The 19474-nt window shown below is 42.3% G+C and overlaps 1 protein-coding gene across 1 annotated transcript in view; it reads left to right on the forward strand.

Moving 5' to 3' along the window:
* LOC105810959 (caldesmon-like) overlaps positions 1–19114 on the forward strand; it is a 162547-nt gene extending 143433 nt beyond the window's left edge. The window contains 1 exon segment of the mRNA XM_012645028.1: positions 18840–19114. Within this exon segment, the coding sequence (XP_012500482.1) occupies positions 18840–19114 (275 nt within the window).
* Positions 19115–19474: the final 360 nt, after the last annotated feature.

Here is a 19474-nt window from a genome sequence, read left to right on the forward strand (position 1 = left end):
ACTTTATTGCTAAAAAGTGCCAACAATCATCTGAGCCTTCAGTGAGTCATAATCTCTTTGCAGGTTGATGGCTATTGACTGATCAGGGTGGTGGTGGCTGAAGGTTAGGGTTGCTGTGGCAATTTCTTAAAATAAGACAAAAATTAAGTTAGGCACATTGATTAACTCTTGTTTTCATGAAAGTTTTCTCTATCTATGCAATGTTGTTTGATAGCTACCCACAGTAGAACTCTTTTCAAAACTGGATCAGTCCTCTCAATCCCTGTCACTGGTTTATCAGTTAAGTTTATTGTCATTTCAAAAATGTTTACAGCATCTTCACTAGGAGTAGATTTCATCTCAAAACCCACATTTTTTGCTCATCTGTAAGAAACAACTTCTCATCCATTGAAGTTTTATCATAAGACTGCAGCAATTCAACTACATCTTTAGACTCCACTTCTAATTCTAATACTCTTGCTATTTCTACCACATCTGCAGTGACTTCTTCCACTGAAGTCTTGAGCCCTCAAAGTCATCCGTGAGGGTTAGAATCAACTTCTTCCAAACTCCTGTTAGTGTCGATATTTTGACCTCCTCCCATGAAGCATAATGTTCTTACTGGCATCTAGAATGGTGAATCCTTTCCAGAAGTTTTTCAATTTACTTTGCCCAGATCCATCAGAGGAATCATGGTCTATGTCAGTGATAGCCTTGCAAAGTGTCTTATAAAAAGTATTCTTAAATAGTAAAAGTCAAAATTGCTTCTTGATCCATGGGCTGCAGAATGAATGCTGTGTGAGCAGGCATTAAAAAAATATTAATCTCCTTGTTCATCTCCATCAGAGCTCATGGGTAACTAGGTGCATTGTCAATGAGCAGAAATATTTTGAAAGGAATCTTTTTTTCTGAGCAGTAGGTCTTAACAGTGGGCTTAAAATATTCAGTAAACCATGCTATAAGCAGATGTGCTATCATCAGGCTTTGTTGTCCATTTATAGAGAACAGGCAGAGTATATTTAGCATAAGTCTTAAGGGCCCTAGGATTTACAAATGGTGAATGAACATTGACTTCAACTTCAAGTCATAAGTTGTTTTAGCCCCTAAGAAGAGAGTCAGTTGTCCTTTGAAGATTTGAAGCTAGGCATTAATTTCTCCTCTCTAGCTATGAAAATCTCGAATGGCATCTTCTTCCAATATAAGGCTATTTCATCTACACTGAAATCTGTCGCTTAGCGTGGCCACCTTCATCAGTTCTCTTAGCTAGATCCTCTGGATAACTTGCTGCAGCTACTCCATCAGCACTTGCTGCTTCACCTTGTACCTTTATATCATGGAGACAGCCTCTTTCCTTTAACCTCAGGATCTGACCTCTGCTAGCTTCAAACTTTTCTTCTGCAGCTTCCTCACCTCTCTCAGCCTTCATAGGATTGAAGAGATTTAGGGCCTTGCTCTGGATTAGGTTTTGGCTTAAGGGGATGCTGTGGCTGGTTTGATCTTTTATCCAGACCACTCAAACTTTCTCCTTATCAGCAATAAGGCTGTTTCACTTTCTTATCATTTGTGTGTTCACTGGAGTAGCACTTTTGATTTCCTTCAAGAATTTTTCTTTTGCATTCACCAACTGGCTCTTTGGCACAAGAGGCTTAGCTTTTGGCCCTATCAATTTTCGACCTGCCTTCCTCACTAAGTTGTTGATTTAAAGTGAGGGACATACAGCTCTTCCTTTCACTTGAACACTTAGAAGCCATTATAGGGTTACTAACTGATCTAATTCCACTATTGTTGTGTTTCAGGGAGTAAGAAGGCCTACAAAAAAGGAGAGACAGGGAAATGGCTGACAGTAGAGCAGTCAGAACACACACACCACCTATTGATTAACTTTGCTCTCTTATAGGGGCATGTGACACCCCAGATCAATAATAATAGTAACATCAGAGATCATTGATCACAGATCACCATAACAGATATGATAATAATGAAGAAGCTTGAATATTGCAAGAATTACCAAAATGTGACACAGAGACATGAAGAGAGCCCATGCTGTGGGAAAAATGGCACCGGCAGACTTTGCTCCTGGAGGGTGGCCACAAACCTTCAATGTGTAAAAACACAGTGTCTGAGACGCACAATAAAGTGACACACAATGAAATGAGATATGCCTGTACCTTCAAGCTGCTTGTGCTTGTCACAGAGTGTGCTTTTTAATTTGAGAGCATCTGCGATTTTTTATCTTGAAACTGAGTCAATTAACAGATCATTGATATAAACAACTGTATTATGAATAATATAAGAAGAATTGAGCATTTGTATTTTTCCTTGAGGATAGAGACTGTTTTGTGGTCATTGTTTTATCCCTAAGGCCTAACTTAGAAGCTTGTGTATAATATACACTCTGTAGGATGAATCAATGAGTCCAAATCTCAAAAAAAAAAAAAAATGAGTCTCATTAAAAAATGCTGATTTGTATTATTCCATTTATTTATATTTTTCTCTTGGTTGATGTTAATCCATTAGAATTTTTTATGAAATCAAACCTTTATGTTGGTTTGTTTTTATATAGAAGTGTAGCGTTGACGGGAAGGGGGTAGTTAACAGCTTTGCATTTGGTCAAATGTTTTATTTTAGCTGGTCCCTCCTGACTCCTGGTTATGTTTATGTGTGTGTATATGCAATGTACTCATGTACACATAACGTGTAACACATCCAGATCACATCAGGCCTTATTACAGAAGGCCTTGGAAAATGGTGCTGTCATCCAGTTTTATGGCTCCAGATACTTGACTGCCAGAGTCAGGTGGTTCCACCCTCTTCCCATGCCTATCTCTAACAATATTCGAAGGGTTCTTTGACTCAGAACTGAGGATTCCTGAAACTACAGGACAAACTATATATCGTTTTTAAAAGTTACCTTGAGCAAAACATGTAGTGCTAGTATTAATGTCCAATATTTATTCCTTAAGGAATTCATGGACAAGAAAAACCCCTTCCTGGTCCTGCCCATATTTCGCATCACTGCCCTGGTTCTGAAGGATTCACATTTCTCTCCTGTGTCCTGCCCTGTCCCCGCTTCAGACTGTATGTGGTGGAGTCACTCTCTTCCCTCAGGGCTCCTGTATTCCAGCAGATTCTCAGTATCTCTAGCGACAGTTGTTCAAAGTCTTCTTTCTCTCAGAGCACAAAGTCTTTCTCACAGAGGTTCCACAGCAGATTCTACTTTGCTGTTCCCTAGGACAGTGCTGGGACTTTAGAGAGTCACTCTTTCCCAAAGCATCCTCTGAAACATTGCCCAATGGCTGCTCGTTCCTGTAGCTTTTCCTTCTACTATGCTGCCTCACTAGCTACCACTCTCTCTCCTCTCGCTCCTCGTGTCCCTCTGTCTCTCCTTCTAGTCTGTACCTCAGTGGATAGATGGACTATTTTGACAGAGTGCAACTTTCAGGTGAGGTGAGATCAGACAAAGGATCCCCCACTAGCTAGCAGCACTCACCCTTGGCTACTTCCTGGGTCACACTGCTCACCCTTAGCTACTTCCTGTGTCACACCGTCACATTTTCTCTCTGGCAGTTCTTGGATCACACAGGCACATGTTTACACATGCAGAGAAACACACACCTGCATCCCTATACTATCCTCACAGAAAGATGATAATGTGAGGATTTAGTTCTATTTGTTTTCACACATTGCTTATACCCATGTTAATGTAGAACCATTTTTAGAAGTTAAGTTTTTTTCAGTTTTAATTAAAACTCTTATTTGCCGACATTCATATTTTCCCCATTTGAAAGACTTATGCTCATATGCAAATACATAATTTTGTGATTTATCATCAATAGGCTTATAATTTTCAGGAAGCTAAAGAGGTATTAACCAATTTATTTCCTTCCACGTTTGGTACTTTTGGCCTTTTTTCTCTTTGAGAAAGGATTGACAAGTAGTTTTGGGGTCGTTAGTGACATGAGAAAGATACTAAATAAGCTATTTACTCTAACCCATGAACCTATTGAAGAAGACAGAGTTATCATTGCAATCATTACGTTCAATTTAACTCAACAAGAATCTAACACTTACCATGTACCCACTACTGGGCAACATAGATACAGTATGGGCTAATATACCAGGCATAAGTAGCTTCAATGTCAACGTGTACATTAATGACACAGTGCATTACGTTAAGTATCAAAACAGTTTGGAGTACACACTCAAAAGTCCAAAGTCCCTAACACATAGAACTCTAGAGTTGGGGAAAATTTTCATTAATTATATAGATTAACATTTTTATTCTATAAATGAAGGGGCCAGCACACAGAGGATCTAATTTGTCCAAAGTTTTAGGAAACTACTGCAGTAGCCACACCTGTAAGTAGAGGCCCCGAGCCCTCCGCTTGCTTCATTTGGGGACTGCCTTCCCTCCCCATACTGGGTCATGGAATTCACTCCCTGGCTCTTGGACACTATTAATTTGTCCAGGGGTATATTTTAGAATATGTAAATAATTTCTTTTTACTTTGTGATATATATGGGAGCCATGCCAGAAATGCTGATATTTCTGGCATTAAACATCATTGTGCACTAAAAAGTACATCCTACTACTACTATTTCTTCTTATTTATTGTGATGTTTAAAATCTCTTCGAATGATAAATATCAGAGCCAAATTTGGACCTAAACTAATTGTCTATATTAGTTCTTTAGCCAAAAAATGATTAATTAAATTTCCCCGTATCAATATGTCACAATGAATAAATTCTTAGTCTCTGTCAAAATCAATAAATTGTGTCTGAAACAAATAGCTTCTTATTTTGCTAGAATTTTGATACAGGTGTGACTTTCACTAGATGTTTCCTATAAATTTGATTTTTATGATTTGCTTTATTTTAAGCTATCTTCTGGACAACAATTACTCAATTTATTGAAACTCTTACTAAGAAAATGATTACAATATGAAATTCATAATAATTAGGAGGGGCCTTTATGCATTTTATTTGTGTATTTATTCATTCATTCAATTGTCTTTCTGATTTTCTTTCATTTCTGTCAGAAAATTACTGTTACAAATTGCATTGTTTAAGTGCATTACAATATTGTAAGCTTAAACACTAATTGTATAGCCCACTCACAGATTTGGAGATGAATTTGTAATCTAAATGAGCCAATGGGATGTCAGAGATATTTGTTGACGCTTACAGGAAAAGCAAGCTGTCTATTTTTCTGCAGTAAATACAGGTGGAGACTCTCTTTGACACTAGACAGAAAGAAGGATTCTCCCTAGAAGACAGTGGCAGCCATCTGACCACGAGAATAGTACCAGATTTAGGACAAAGCTGACAGTGTAAAGAAAGAGCAGAGAGACCATAAGAAGCCAAATGCTCAGTTACATTACTAAAGCCACTAGTTCAAGTATTGCCTAAAGCTAACACTATCTCTGGAGCCAATACATTCTCTTTATTACTTACGCCCATTAGAGCAGCGCTTTCTGATTGTTTGAACAAAAATAGTACTGAATGATTCACTATTACTGGCATTGGTATAAAAACAGTTTTGTTAACTGTGGCAGACACTATGAGTCACCTACACAAAAGACACTCTTCTTCCTTATTGATAAAACCCCAATTTTATTCATCATTTAGTCAAATAATGTATTTCAGGGGTCCTCCCCATCTGTCCCAGAATGCAATTTTCGTTAGTCTTAACCAATCATAGTGATTTTTTTTATTGTCAAGGGCCGCTTTAGGAATATGATATAACCATGGACAAAAAATATATATATATATGAGGTAAATTCTGTTGCAAGCATGCAAGCAAGTTAGGAAACTGAAGGTTTCCTAACTTTTTCAAATGAGAGATAAGACAGGACTTTCTTTTCCAACTTTTAGACAATGCCTTGTGAAGAATGCAGCCACCTTGCAAACAGAAGGGAGAAACAAGAATCCCAGAGTAGCCAACCTGGTTTCCTTGAGCCACAAAGTGAGCTAACCCTGGAATTCCCCAGCCTTCACCTTACACGCAATAATGAATTTCCCATTGCATAAGTCGCTGATAGTCACATGTCCTGTTATTAAGAGCTGAATCACCTGGACTGATATCGATTCACAAACAATATTGATTCTTTGAGGCTAATCCCAAGTTAAAAATCACCTTCCTTGATTGATTAAAGCCAATGTTGAGTCCTAAAAAGAAACAGATACTTTCACACTTTTTGGCACACTTTGTCATTTGAAGGTTTGAGTTAAGTAGTTTGAAGAATTGAGCGGATTAAATTTTAAATTAATTAAAGAAGATTAAACTTAAATAATTCCTATATCTTAAGCCAGAGACAAAATGAAAAGTTGGCCTGCTGAAAACGAATGCGTGCCCTAAGCCTTTGTTTATCCAGGTGGCTAGAACCAGAAGACACTGGGAGGGTCATCTTGGAAAGTAGCCAGAACAAATGCCCACAAGCCTTAGTGGTAACCCTGCTGCCAATTCCTAAGATTCTTAGCATTTGCTAGATCAGAATTTAATAATACATAGAAACAAAAAAGAATGAGACACCTGGCCTGTGGTTTTGCCTTTAAAGCCAAGAATATTCCCTAAACAATTGAGAAGAGCTCAGTGAATGACACCGTGGGTATGTTGTGACCGTAGATCTCAGCAGGAGACGCTGCTGGGACGAGGCTTCCGTGGGCTTCCGTGGATGCCCGATGGTAGAGGCAGGGCGAGGGGATGTGGCTGAAAGTCCCCTGCACATTTCAGGCCTGCTCCCGTCTATACACATGTTCTGGTGGTATCAGTCAGAATAACACCAATAAGATGCAAATATCTACTCTGCTTTGGCGTGATTGCTGAACAAGTGTTTAGAAACAGGACATAGAATAGGTGCTCTTTAAATGTTTATTTTCCCCACTTCCCCCTTCTTCCTCCTTTCCTCCTGTCTCACAAGTATGGAGGAGGGGACTATAGAAAAAAAATGTAATCATAGTCATGGGAGTTCTTTGACATCTCTAAATCTCTAAAAATTATATATAACATAAGTTTTATATTATTTATGTACAATACATCCCAAACATATACAACAAAACTTCCCAGTATCAGTGCAGAAGCATTTTGCTGAGTATTCCAACAGTCCCGTAGATAATTTTTTGTCCTTCACTAAAGTGCCTTGGATTTGAGCCCAACTTGAAAATAACTGTTGGCCAGGCGCGGTGGCTCACGCCTGTAATCCTAGCTCTCTGGGAGGCCGAGGCGGGCGGATTGTTTGAGCTCAGGAGTTCGAGACCAGTCTGAGCAAGAGCGAGACCCCGTCTCTACTAAAATTAGAAAGAAATTAATCAGACAACTAAAAATATATAGAAAAAAATTAGCCGGGCATGGTGGCGCATGCCCGTAGTCTCAGCTACCGGGAGGCTGAGGCAGGAGGATCGCTTGAGCCCAGGAGTGTGAGGTTGCTGTGAGCTAGGCTGACGCCACGGCACTCACTCTAGCCCGGGCAAAAGAGTGAGACTCTGTCTCAAAAAAAAAAAGAAAATAACTGTTACCATTAGCTTTGATAATGTTCTCAAGGAGTATAATGTACCTGATAAAGTAGGTAACTAATGGGAAAAACATCTATGTAAATTAATATTTGAACTGAATATCAAAAGATTTCCTAAAGTAAGAAAAGCTTATTCGAGTCCCCTTTTGGGGAATTTCTCCATCACTTTTGAGTTATCTTTGTAATTTCAAGATGAAATTACATCTTGAAAATGCAAAAAAATAAAATCAAGCTGATAAAATTGCAACAGCATGCCACAAGGAGAAGAAATAGAAAGAACTCTGTTCCCCAAGATGTCCTCAAGCATGGGGCATTTTTATGCTGCCATTTTAACTTTGCCGAGACACCCCTGGCCCTCACCCCAGCCCTGAGTCAATTTCATACTATTGTCTTATTACTGTGAACTTTAATAGCAAGTTGCATAAAATAAAAATGAAAGAAAGAATTGATAAAAAATAAAGTTAGATATGATTGCTTGTATCAGAGGGTTTGTTTCTGTGAGGTATTCCGCTCGTGTGCAAGGGCCCTCTCACTGTGACATTTTCTTACCCACTCCAACCCTCCTGTTGCTTCTCATGCACTTAAACCACTTTCATGGCTCCTTCCCTAAAGCCTGCTTTTCTCTTGGTCTCTTCTGAACTGAAACCTGTATATTCCAACAATAAATGTCCAAGTGCTCAGTTGTGCCACTTCAAAGCCCATTTGTACCATCTGATAAGTGACCCCACTAGCTTGTTACTTCCTTATGGCCATCTATTATATTTCCACAAAGTGACTAAAACCGAGAAGGAATTGTGGAGTTTGGATGAATCCTTGAGAAAATAGTACCCCACAGAGACTGAGAATATAATTTTTGAATAGCATTATAAGGATGCTGAGGTGAAGGACGATGCAGGAGCGTACTGCATGACCTAATGGAGATGGAGACAATTAGATAAAGTTAAAAGATGTTCAGAAGTTTGGATCAACAGGACCTTGTGATAAGATGGATAGAAGAGCGTGGGGGGAAAGGAGAAATCTAAAGGGACTGTCACATTTATGACTATAGCAAGTAGATGCATGGAGATGCCACTTTACCCAGCTGGGGAATATTGGTAGGAGATCAGTTTCAGAGGTTGCATAATGAGTTCCATATTACACATGAGGTGCTTATGAGATATCTTCATGCAGGGATCCAGGGTCCAGAGCTCAGGTCTGATCTAGAGCTGTAAGTCTGAGTCTCATTCACACCAATAGATTGCAATAAAGGCCACAGGAATTAATGAAATTACTGGTAGAGAGAAAGAAGTTTAAAACCAGGAGTGTAAGGATCTCCATGCAGTAACTGCTCTGAGAGAAGCCCACATAATGAGACCAAAGGAGCAGCCTGGAAGATTGGAGGAAAACCATGTCATGTTACAGAAGTCAAGGGAGGAGTGTTCCAAGGGGGACTGTCGACAGGGACAAATGTTTAGAGATCAAGATGAACTTGAAGCAAGTTCATTGGATTTAGTGATTTGGTAACCTTGGCAAGACCAAGTTTAGTAAGGCAGTCGAAAACAAAAGCTAGACATGAGAAAGGTACAGTAGTCCCCCTTCATCCACAGTTTTGCTTTCTGAGGCTTCAGTTACCCCAAATCAACTGTGGTCTGAAAATAGGTTAATACAGTACAGGAGGATATTCTGAGAGACCACATTCACATAACTTTTATTATAGTATATTGTTACAATCATTTTATTATTAATCATTTTATTATAAATTAATTTTATAATTAATTTATTGTTGTTAATCTCTTACTGTGCCTAATTTATAAATTAAACTTTACCATAAGTATGTGTGTATAGGAAAAAACACAGGGTTTGGCATTATCTGTGGTTTCAGGTATCCACTAGGAGTCTTGGAACACATCCCTTGTGGATAAGAGGGGCTACTGTATGAGGAAAGGGAATCAGAGAGTATAGACAACTCATCCAAGAGATTTGACTGTGAAGGGGAGAAGAGCAACAGAGCAATAACTGAAGGTTATTAAGAAGTGAAAGGGTCTTATATCCTTTTAAAGATGGTTACAATTGAGTACGTTAACTCAATGTTTACTCATGGCTTATTTGCTCCATGTTGACTCATGGCTTGGAGCCAGTAGGAAGGTTAACGTTTACAAGGAAGAGAGAATAACAATGGCTTAAGACTCCAGAGAAGGCAGAAAGATCTGGAATCTAGACCTCTCTGAATGTCTGGAAACTCTCAGTTGCTCTTAGTTGAAATCCAAGTCCGTTGGCAATATTGCGCCTGTATGAACTCTCTGGGTCTCCTCTGGTGGATAGATTTTTTTCATTACTCAGATGTTTATTAATTCTCTCTTCTATTCATTTCCTATTGCTGCTGTGACAAATTATCACAAGATTATTAGTAGGTTAAAACAACACAAATTTTATTATCCTATAGTTCTGGAGACCCAAAGTCCAAAACAGGTATCAATGAGCTAAAACCAAGGTATCAACAGGGCTGTGTTGCTTTTATCAGTTCTAGGGGAAAATAAGTTTCTTTGCCTTTTCCAGCTTCGTTAGGCCACTTCCATTCCTTGGCTTACAGCCCTTTCTCAGTCTTCAAAAGCAGCAGTGTGGCATCTTCAGATATTTCTCTCTGACTCTCACCCCTATTTCCCTCACATCATCCCTGTGATGACATTGGGTCCACCCAGATAATCTAGGACAATCTCACCATCTCAAGGTCCTTAACTTAATCACATTTGCAGTCTCTTTTGTCAGATAAGGTAACATTCACTTCGCTTTGGGGACATCTTTGGGGGGAAAGTGTTATTCCGGCCATCTTTGTGGACATCGTTGTGGGAGGTCGTTATTCTGCCCACCACACTTCCCTGTTTCTGAGTACTTGGCAAGCTTGCTGAGAATTATGGATGGAGCCCCCAGAGCCTCCTCTGCTTGCTGTTTTACACAAGTAAAAACAAATTTCAGCAACCACATTCTCAAGTGATAGAGTGGTCACCACTTAGAGAATTCGTTCTGAGAGTTATGTGAATATCCCACTTTGATGAAACCAGTAGCAGTTGATTTCATCGTTTTTAGTATTCAGGGAAAAACAAATGAACAACCCAAATAAATTCTGTGTGATCCTTCAGCTGTGATAGTACTTTTGCAGTTTATCACACCTCGTGCACAGATGTCTCATCTCCAGCCAGGAGGTGCCGACTCCAGACCTGGCACAGTGTCCAGGGCGGTGGGAAAGCTCACTGGCGCCATCATTGTCATCCCAGGGCCAACCAAAAGAAAGGAAATGAGGGGTGGGTAAGGGAAAAAAAGAGAAGGGGCTGTGTGACGGGAGGTGTAGGTTGTCACTCAAAGTTTTGCACACAAAAATGACCGTATCCAGGCGTCTTGTCATCAGGGACATTTACTAGCAACGCCAAATCAGCTAAATCAAAATTGCTGGCACCCTCTCTCCACAAAGACCATTCCTCTGCATAATTTAAACAACCAAAATCCTGATAAACAGAAACAATGGATCCTTTATCCCATCATTCTCAGGGGGAAAAAACTAATTTTCATTGTCATTATTAAATAATAACCCTGCCAATACTACCCTGCTAATACTGCCATTACTATAGCATCATTCCATTTCCCAACGCCACACGACACCAGCCTTCTTCTCAGTCTTCTTGGACATGTGTGCTGACAGCAAGCAAGCTCCCAGAATAACTCTCTGGATTCAGATCCTCAGAAGGGGATTCACTTCCTCTGTAGGCATTGGTGGTATAGCTGGTAAATTCTCTAGAAGCTGGGCAGTCACCGTGCTTCCACCCAAGGTGTGATCTCTCTCTTCTCTCTCTGGCCCACCCTCTCTTTCCCCTCCCCGCTCCTCATGGGAAGGAAAAGAGAGTCTCCTCTGCAGACCAGCTTGTGAGGAAGTGGATCTACTCATCCTCTGAAACAGAAACGGAAGCAAAACAAAAACAAAGCCCCAAATACTCATCATTTTCTCTGGATATTCTGGAGATAATTAAGCCAAGTTAGAACTGGCAAGATGTTGCTAGGATGTAAGCTGATTAAATGGGGCCAGAGGGGTTCGGAGGACCCCCTGGTTGCATCCAGTCAGCTGGTAACATTTAAAGGCAGAGCCTCGTGAAGTAGCCAGTGCAACAAATAGGACAGATGGGGTCGCTCCGTCCGCCAGCTGCGCAAACTGCAGCCTTGTCAAGAAGAGGCTTGCCTGGAGATGTCTGCCCTGCCTTTTAGGATTTAGCCAAAAGCTTGGTTCACGGTGCCTCTTGTAAGTCAGTAGAAATTCAGTTGTGAAAACCTGGCTGATCATCAGAATTACCTGTGAAGCTTTGTAAAAATATAGATTCCCAGGCACCGTTCTGGATCCACTCAAGCAGAATTCCAGAGATGAGGTCTTGGATTCTCCGTATTAACAAAGCTTCCCAGGCGCCAGGTTTGGGGAACCATTTTTATAGCTTATAGAATCTAAATCCCAGATCTGGAAGAAGTCTGGGGGATCAACTATTCAAACTTTTCCATTTTCTGTCAAAAAACAAAACAAAAAAACCCTCAGAGACGTTACACGCACTGTTGTGCAATGGCAACAGTATATTATTATTTTTTAAATGCAGTAGTGAAAAGCATTGTCTGAAAAAAACATGCCTAAGGAGGAAATCTAGGGTCCATCCTAATGATAAACAATTGAAGCCTTGGACAGGCCCTTTCTACGGTGATCCGTTTGTTCACTTTACACATGAACACCTGCTCTATTCCAAGCACTAGTTGGGGCACAGGGGACATAGCGGCGAACAAAACAATCAAAAAGCTCTTCCTTTGTGAAGTACAATTGTCCAGGCAGAGGAAACAGCAAGTGCAAAGGCCCTGGAGTAGGAACATGCTGGGTGTGTTAAAATAGCCTGAGGATTGTGGAAATGTAGCAGAGTGAATGCTACCTTGACTCTGGAGAGAAGAAAGAGGAGGAACACGACAAGTGCCAGCAAGGTATAGGGGCCCAGATCACACAGGGCCTTGAAGGTCAGTGTAAGCACTTGGGCTTTTCCTCTACATGGGATGAAAAGTCATTGGACAGTTTTAACAAGAGTGTCAAGACCTAACCTGAATTTTAATGAGACCTCTCTGTGCAGAGTTGAAACCAGACTAAAGCAGCCGAAGCAGGGTGACCAGATAAGAAGCTATTGCAATACTTCGACTCTGTGCTGGGCCAGAGAGAATTACCATTGAAATAAATGCTAAGCAGGGGCTCTGGGGAAGTATTTGCCTCAGAGAGAGCTTCGGCAGGAAGACAGGAATCTGCTTGGCTCCCACACCTCTCACGCTGAGAATGTCTAACTGCCACCCAAGCGGTGCCAGCACTAGCGGCTGGAGGTGCGTGCTTTCATCCTGCAGGGTCCCTAAACGCTGAGCAAGTCCTCAGAGCGTCCTCATCAGCCAGACCCCTCACTCTGGTTGTGGGGACTGGTGTAGTGCTAGGGTCTGAGTGTTTGTGGCAGTCCTAAATGCGTATGTCGAAATCCAATCTCCAGTGTGTTGCTATTAAGAGGTGAGGACTTTGGGAGGTGACTAGGCCATGACTAGGCTGTAGGACCAACATCACTAGCAGAGCCTGCACTCGTGGGATCGGTGCCCTTATGTTAATAAAAGACGCTTGAGGGAGCCTGTTGGCTTTTCCACCACGTGTGGACGCAGCTGGGAGCCCTCACTGGACACCAAGCCTGCTGCCACCTTAATCTTGGGACTTCCCAGCCTCCAGAACTGTGAGAAATAAATGTCTGTTGTTTCTAAATTACCCAGTCTATGGTATTTTACTACAGCAGCCTGAGCAGACTAAGATATGCTGGTACCGCATCGGCCTGGGGCCCAGATGAACGCTAAGCAACAACTGCCTCCTGTGGGGTCCCTCCTGCCCCTTGCGGTTTCTGTTTGTCTTTTCACCAGGTGTGGACGGCACGCTGACCCCCTGTGCTCAGGAACACTACCCCACGCATCAGGGCGGCAGCCCTTCCATCAGGGTTTCCACTAAGCGTCTGTTCCCTTCTGAGGCACTTACCAAAACAGATCTTTGTAAGCTCTTAGATTTGCGCCAGCTGTTAGGTGAAAACATATTCTCTCCAGTCTGCCATTGCGCCTCAAATTTTCCCTCTAAAACGTAATCCTATTATAGGACTGATTTTCACTAGGATATCAAAAATTCCTAGCAATGGGGGAATATGAGAAAAAAGAAAAAAAAATTCCCAGCAAATATCACACCACATTTTAATTTTCTTAAGTTACCAAACCTCTTCGCTATTCAAATCTGTTCTTCTCATGCTGCTTGTTTTTCCCAAATCAATTAACACATGCCAACATCAGATGCATTCTAAGTGCTCGCAGCCTTAGTGGAAGGATCCCGAAACACCTTTGAAGTCAGTCATTTGGTGCTATCGAGACTGCTTTCTTCGTACAGATAAAAACGTTGAGGGGGGAGGATGGAGAAAACTTCAAGCTGTAAGACTAATCTGGTTTTTAAGAGATAAAATATTTGTACCAAAAGAATGCAAAGCAATCAATCATTTATTTCAGAGGATCGCCATACCCTCTAAGGCTCACTGTAGAGAGCTAGGACGGTTGCTGTCGTTGTGCTGCTTGTGTTTCGCATTGGCGTGGGAAGGATATGTTCACGAAGATGTGCCGATTTGTAAGTCCGAGGATGGCGGGAGGTGAAGCTGGGCTCCCCGGTGGTCGCAGACAAACGCTCCGTGCGCGGGCCCACAGGAGCCCGGGCAGCTCTGGCCGGGTGAGGCATCTCCTCACCTCACCGGGGAGGGTCTTTCTTGTTGAGTGAATACTTCAGGGCAGGGAGAAAAGTAAACTTTGGCGAGAGAGCGCCTAGCGGAGGTGTTGGTTCAGGCCGATCCTGAACGCGTTCGCAGGTGACTCAGTGCGGCCTCTTCCCCGCGCCACTGCGGGGCCGCATCACATCCCAGTCATTCTCCGTGTGTCCCCGTCACTGGTGACTGATGAATGAATGAACAAAACGATGACGACGGAGGATGCTTGTGATCTGGCTGGGAACAACTGCGAGAGGTATTTGAATCAGAAACTAGATCGGTGGCTCTCAGCATTTCTCTGTTTAATGCATGCTTTTTTGTGGCACCAGTAAAAGGATCTAATGGGGAACGTGCCTCTTTAGAAAGAAGTATTTAGAAAATCTTTAAAAAGTCTTCCTGCCATTCACTGGGTTACATTTCAGCCCTGTATCACTGTTTACAGAAAACTATTAACTTCCTGGAGTCATGAAGCAATGTTTCCACCTGTTCCAGCTCTTTTGCCCTAGTATGACGCCACACCTTCTTCGATTAGCAACAAGTTGTGCCCCGCTGTGCTCCCAGCCTATCTGTGGAAGTTTCCACCCACCAGATCTCCCCATAACAGTGTGCCGCTACAGCGATGACAAAATGCAGATTCTACTCATTGATTACAGTTTAACAGCCAACCTATGAAGAGCTTGAGGGACACCAGTGTGTGAGAGCCACCTGCTCAGAAAATCCTCGTAGAGCTGTTTCAGAAATAATTCCTGTACTGGGTGGCGGGCGGGACCAGAGAGCCCCAAAATGCATTCCAACCCTCAGTCTCTGAGCTTCAACTACAGTTACCTCTGCTGTTACCTATTTGCTTATTAGTAGTCATTTTTGACTTAACTCTCATGTGGCACTTCACTGAAAGCATGAAGATTTTGAGGGTGTGAAGAATGGGAAGCTAGAAATGGCCAAAGACGAATGTCACAATTTCTTCTGGACCTTGGTCTTTCAAGGCTGACACAGAAAAGTGAGCAGAGCCTGTCCAGTCTCAGGCAGAAACCTCCTCCTGTCTCCACTCTTTCTAAATCTTTCAGAACCTGCCCGACTTCCACCATCCCTCTCCTGTCACCTTTTTGCCATGACCCTAAACCCTCATTCTCACGCCTGCCTCATTTCTATCCTAAGCAAAGGCAGAAAGAGGGGCAGTGGCGACAAATGGTGTGTGCCCGTGAGAACCTCCGCAGCGGCGGTGAGAATGATGAGTTCATACCGACTGTGGCTAATCGGGTCTGCCCCTCTCTCACACACACAAAAGGGCCTTTCTTGTTGCAATCTCTGGGTCACCTGGAGTCTCTGGGTGTGGAGTTGAGGCTGAGATTACCTGGTCAGATAACGGCGCCTCTCAGCTTCAGGCAGCCACAGCCTTGGCAAGACTGAGCTGCGAGCAGAAGCTTAGGAAAGACCACGGGTATTCGAGATCTGGGGAAGAGCTGCCAGGATCACGGGGACACATGCCCCTTCCCGTCGCAGATCAGGGAGCCTGCACACGGAGAGAAAAGTAGCGTGGTTAGTGGTGGAGTCCAGAAAACTCGCTGGGTTGGCCTTGGACACTTTCCAATACAAATAGGATGTGACACTCTTAGAATTCTCTACTTTGTTGAAGAGTTTTAAACACTTTTGTTAGTTGTAATGTGTTTAGAAATGGAACAAAAATATTTGTGTTATTTGTGTAGAGACGTTGTTTAATAGCAAAATATACTTGTATGGGAAATTCCCTGTTTTGGTGTCCGTGGTGTTCGCTTGTCCCCCTACAGCACTTTCACTTCACACACGCGATGGCACAGCGGGAACCCAAGCCCTTGCGCCAGCTCTCTTCTCTTCTGCTTCACGTTCCTTCTCTACTCCTTTTCCAGTTGTCTTCTCCCCGTGCTCTGGACTGAATTATGTGCCCCAGGAATTCATATGTTGAAACCCTAATCCCCAACGTGCTGATATTTGGAGATGGGGCCTGTGGGAAGTAATTCGGCTTAGATGAGGTCATCAGAGCAGGGCCTTCATGACGGAGTGAGTGTCCTTGTCAGAAGAGCCACGAGAGAGCTTTTGGTCTCTCTCCCTCACAGCCGAGTGAGGATGCAGCAAGAAGCCAGCCAGTGAAAGAGTCCTCACTGCCACCTGCCATCCTGACACCCGGAGCTGGGACTTCCAGCCCCAGCAGCTATAAGAAATAAATTTCTGTTGTTTGATTCACCCAGTCTGTGGTGTTTCGTTATAGCAGCCTGAGCAGACTGAGACACCTGCTTCTCCTCCTCCCATTTTCTTTCTACCTCCTTCCTCTCTTACTCTCTTCCAGACAGAGGTGGCAGGCCTAGTGACTGTGGATGCCTGTGTAATGCCACCTGCTGCATTTTTTGCCACTTTGTCGTTAGCACTAGGTGAACAAAGTATTCTACCTATACTTCATTATCTAAAAAAAAGAAAACTTGTTGATCAGTTTGACCAGAGTGGCATGAAAATCCTTCATTTTATAAATTGGTTCAAAATAACTTCCTCTGAAAGCAGAGGAAAGACTGGGGAGAGAAGAGGTGGAAGGAGAGGTCAACGAGAATGGAGATGGCAGACAGGCGCAGCTGAGGGAGAGGGCCCAGCGCACCGCCCCTGCGCCTCACCAAGCCCCCGCATGCCCGCCCTGCCCGCACCTCCACTCTTCCTCAGTGTCTTCCCACTCGCGAGTTTCAACTGGCTACATTTAAAAAATGTAAAAATAAATGAATGAAACCAATTTCAAAATATATTTTATTTAACACGACATATCCAAAATATCATTTTAATACACAAGCAATGTAAAAAATTTAATGAGATATTTCACATTTTTTAAATGAAATCTTCGAAATCAAATATGTATTTTATACTTATAGCAATCTCAATTCAGACTAGCCACATTCAATTGCGCAATGATCACATGTGGCTAGTGGCTACCGTGTCAGACAGTACAGCTTGGAGGCCGTATGAAAGGAAAGGCGAGGCCCTGGCAGACCAGCAGATGAGGAAGGCCTCCTGCCGTGTGGACCTTCTTCTGGGCTGGAAAGCTCAAGCTTATTGCAAAGACAATGAACTAAATGTTCCTTTGAAATTTGAGATTTTTTTCATTGCTCTTATTTAACCTATAAAAGCTACTCAAACCAACATTTCCTTAAATATTATTATTAGCATTTTAAATACTGTAGTAGAAATTCAAAACAAAAATTTATCCATGGATCCTTATAATTTAATAAATCACTTATAATAATTTATAAGAGCAGAGAATAACCTGATCTCTCCTATGATCACTTTTGTGAAGCCAAAAACATCCTGCCTGCTGTACAATATGGTGCTCAAGCTTTTACTGTATGCTCTCCTGGGAAATGATGCCTGCCAATGCATTTTATTTGCTGAGAAACGGGTGATCCCTTGCGTGCATACACTACCGCAGCAAAGCTGCCCCGTCTTCAGCAGGCGTGCAGGTACCCAATAGTAGCAGGCACTTGTATCTGGAACCGACAGTAATGTTTCTCTCAGGTACAGCTGTGGGACTTGTTTCGCTGGGATGGCGTGAGTGCTGGACCTTTGATTATAGCGGTCAATTGTAGAGACCACGTGTCGGTTCATTCGTACATTATCGGAGCCATCATTCCCGAAACGATACCCAAGCCCTGACATCCCTACTATTTATACCTAAGTCTGCCTTGTACATAGCTCCGAGAAATGTAATGATGGAAATTTCAGGAGTGGCAGGGAGGACGGTACTGCTAAAGGCTAGCAAGGCGGGGTTTACTTTGAGGAGCTCAACTTTCCGGTGGGCTAGCGAGGTTTGTTCTCAAGGGCTCCCTGTCATTTACGGAGCCTCTCTCTCCCTCCTCCCTCAGGCCTTTATCCTTACTCGAGGGGTTAGCTGATAGAAATTGATAATGTTTTCAGGTCCAGGAGGTATTTGTGATTTTATTAAGAAATGCTGAAAAACCTTCAGGCCTAAAAGAGATGAATCTTACGGACGATATCATGCTAATAGAGTTTTCTCAGATCACTTCAAATTACACCCCTGCCAACTCCAAAGCTGACTCGGGTTAAGAAACTAGGTTTTTTTCATTGTCATTTTCCCCAGAAAGGGCAAAGACAACCTATTTTTTTTGCAGTCGAATTAAAATTCAAATTGAAGTGTAATTCTACTTGATTGTAGCTCTTGTGAAAGATTCTTAGGGAAAGAATAGCATGAAACTTGGGATGGCTGTTGTTTGTAGATTGGATTTTCAAGGACAGCTCATTCCCATGCTTAATTGGAAGTTAAATGTGTATAAAAAAGAGTTGGCAGGGCTGACTCTCCTTATTCTCAAGAGACTTCCAAGTTCTTTTTTCATGAGCACCCAGAATCTTTCCCCTCACTGGGTCCAGATTTTATTCTCAGGGTATCTAACCAGATGATGTAACATCTGTGTTCTCTTTTAACAACGTGAGAAATGAAGCTTTTGCGTCTTTCCTGTCTTCGAGTTCTGGGAATTCCAATTTAAACTGCTCAGGCTTTCCTTTTCTTGTTTGCTTTAGAAGGCAACTTGATGGAAGAGTTCCGTGGAGGTCTCCCACCTGTGGAAGAAGGTGATAGAAAAATTAGCCTGATTACGGAGTTGTCGACCCAGGTTTCCCTTCAGACTGAGAAGATCACTCAGCTGGAAGAAGTTTTAGAGGAAAAAGAAAGGAAGATTCAGCAGCTGGAAGCTGAGCGGAGACTCTGTCCTTCTCAAGAGGTCGAGGACCTTCCAGAATGTTTACAAAAAACCCCAAGAAGCATCACTCCTGTAGTCTCTGATGAGGATTTGTAAAGATTCCCAATAAGAAAATAATAAAAGTTTATTAAGTGTCATCAGGGTAAAGTGCAGAACCCAGGTAGTCTCCTCACTGGCAAAGTTCAAGTTCATTCGTGGGTTTGAATGTATCCTAGAATGTTTGTACTGGAAAGAAACAAAACAAAGGAAGTGTTCAGAAGCAAACACTGAATGTCTCCCCTTTAGACAGCTATAGAAGACTATGTTTTTATACATTCCTGCTAACAGCTGGGGAGAGAGGAACATAAAACTAGACAGTGAAAGAATTTAGTGTCGTCCTCGTAATAGACAGAGGTTTGTCAGACGGCAGGGCAGAGGAAGTACACAGCTCTGTTGTGAACAGAAGGCGCCATGGAG

This window comes from Propithecus coquereli, unplaced genomic scaffold (assembly GCF_000956105.1).
Source record: "Propithecus coquereli isolate 6110/MARCELLA unplaced genomic scaffold, Pcoq_1.0 Scaffold224, whole genome shotgun sequence".
Classification (NCBI taxonomy): Eukaryota; Metazoa; Chordata; class Mammalia; order Primates; family Indriidae; genus Propithecus; species Propithecus coquereli.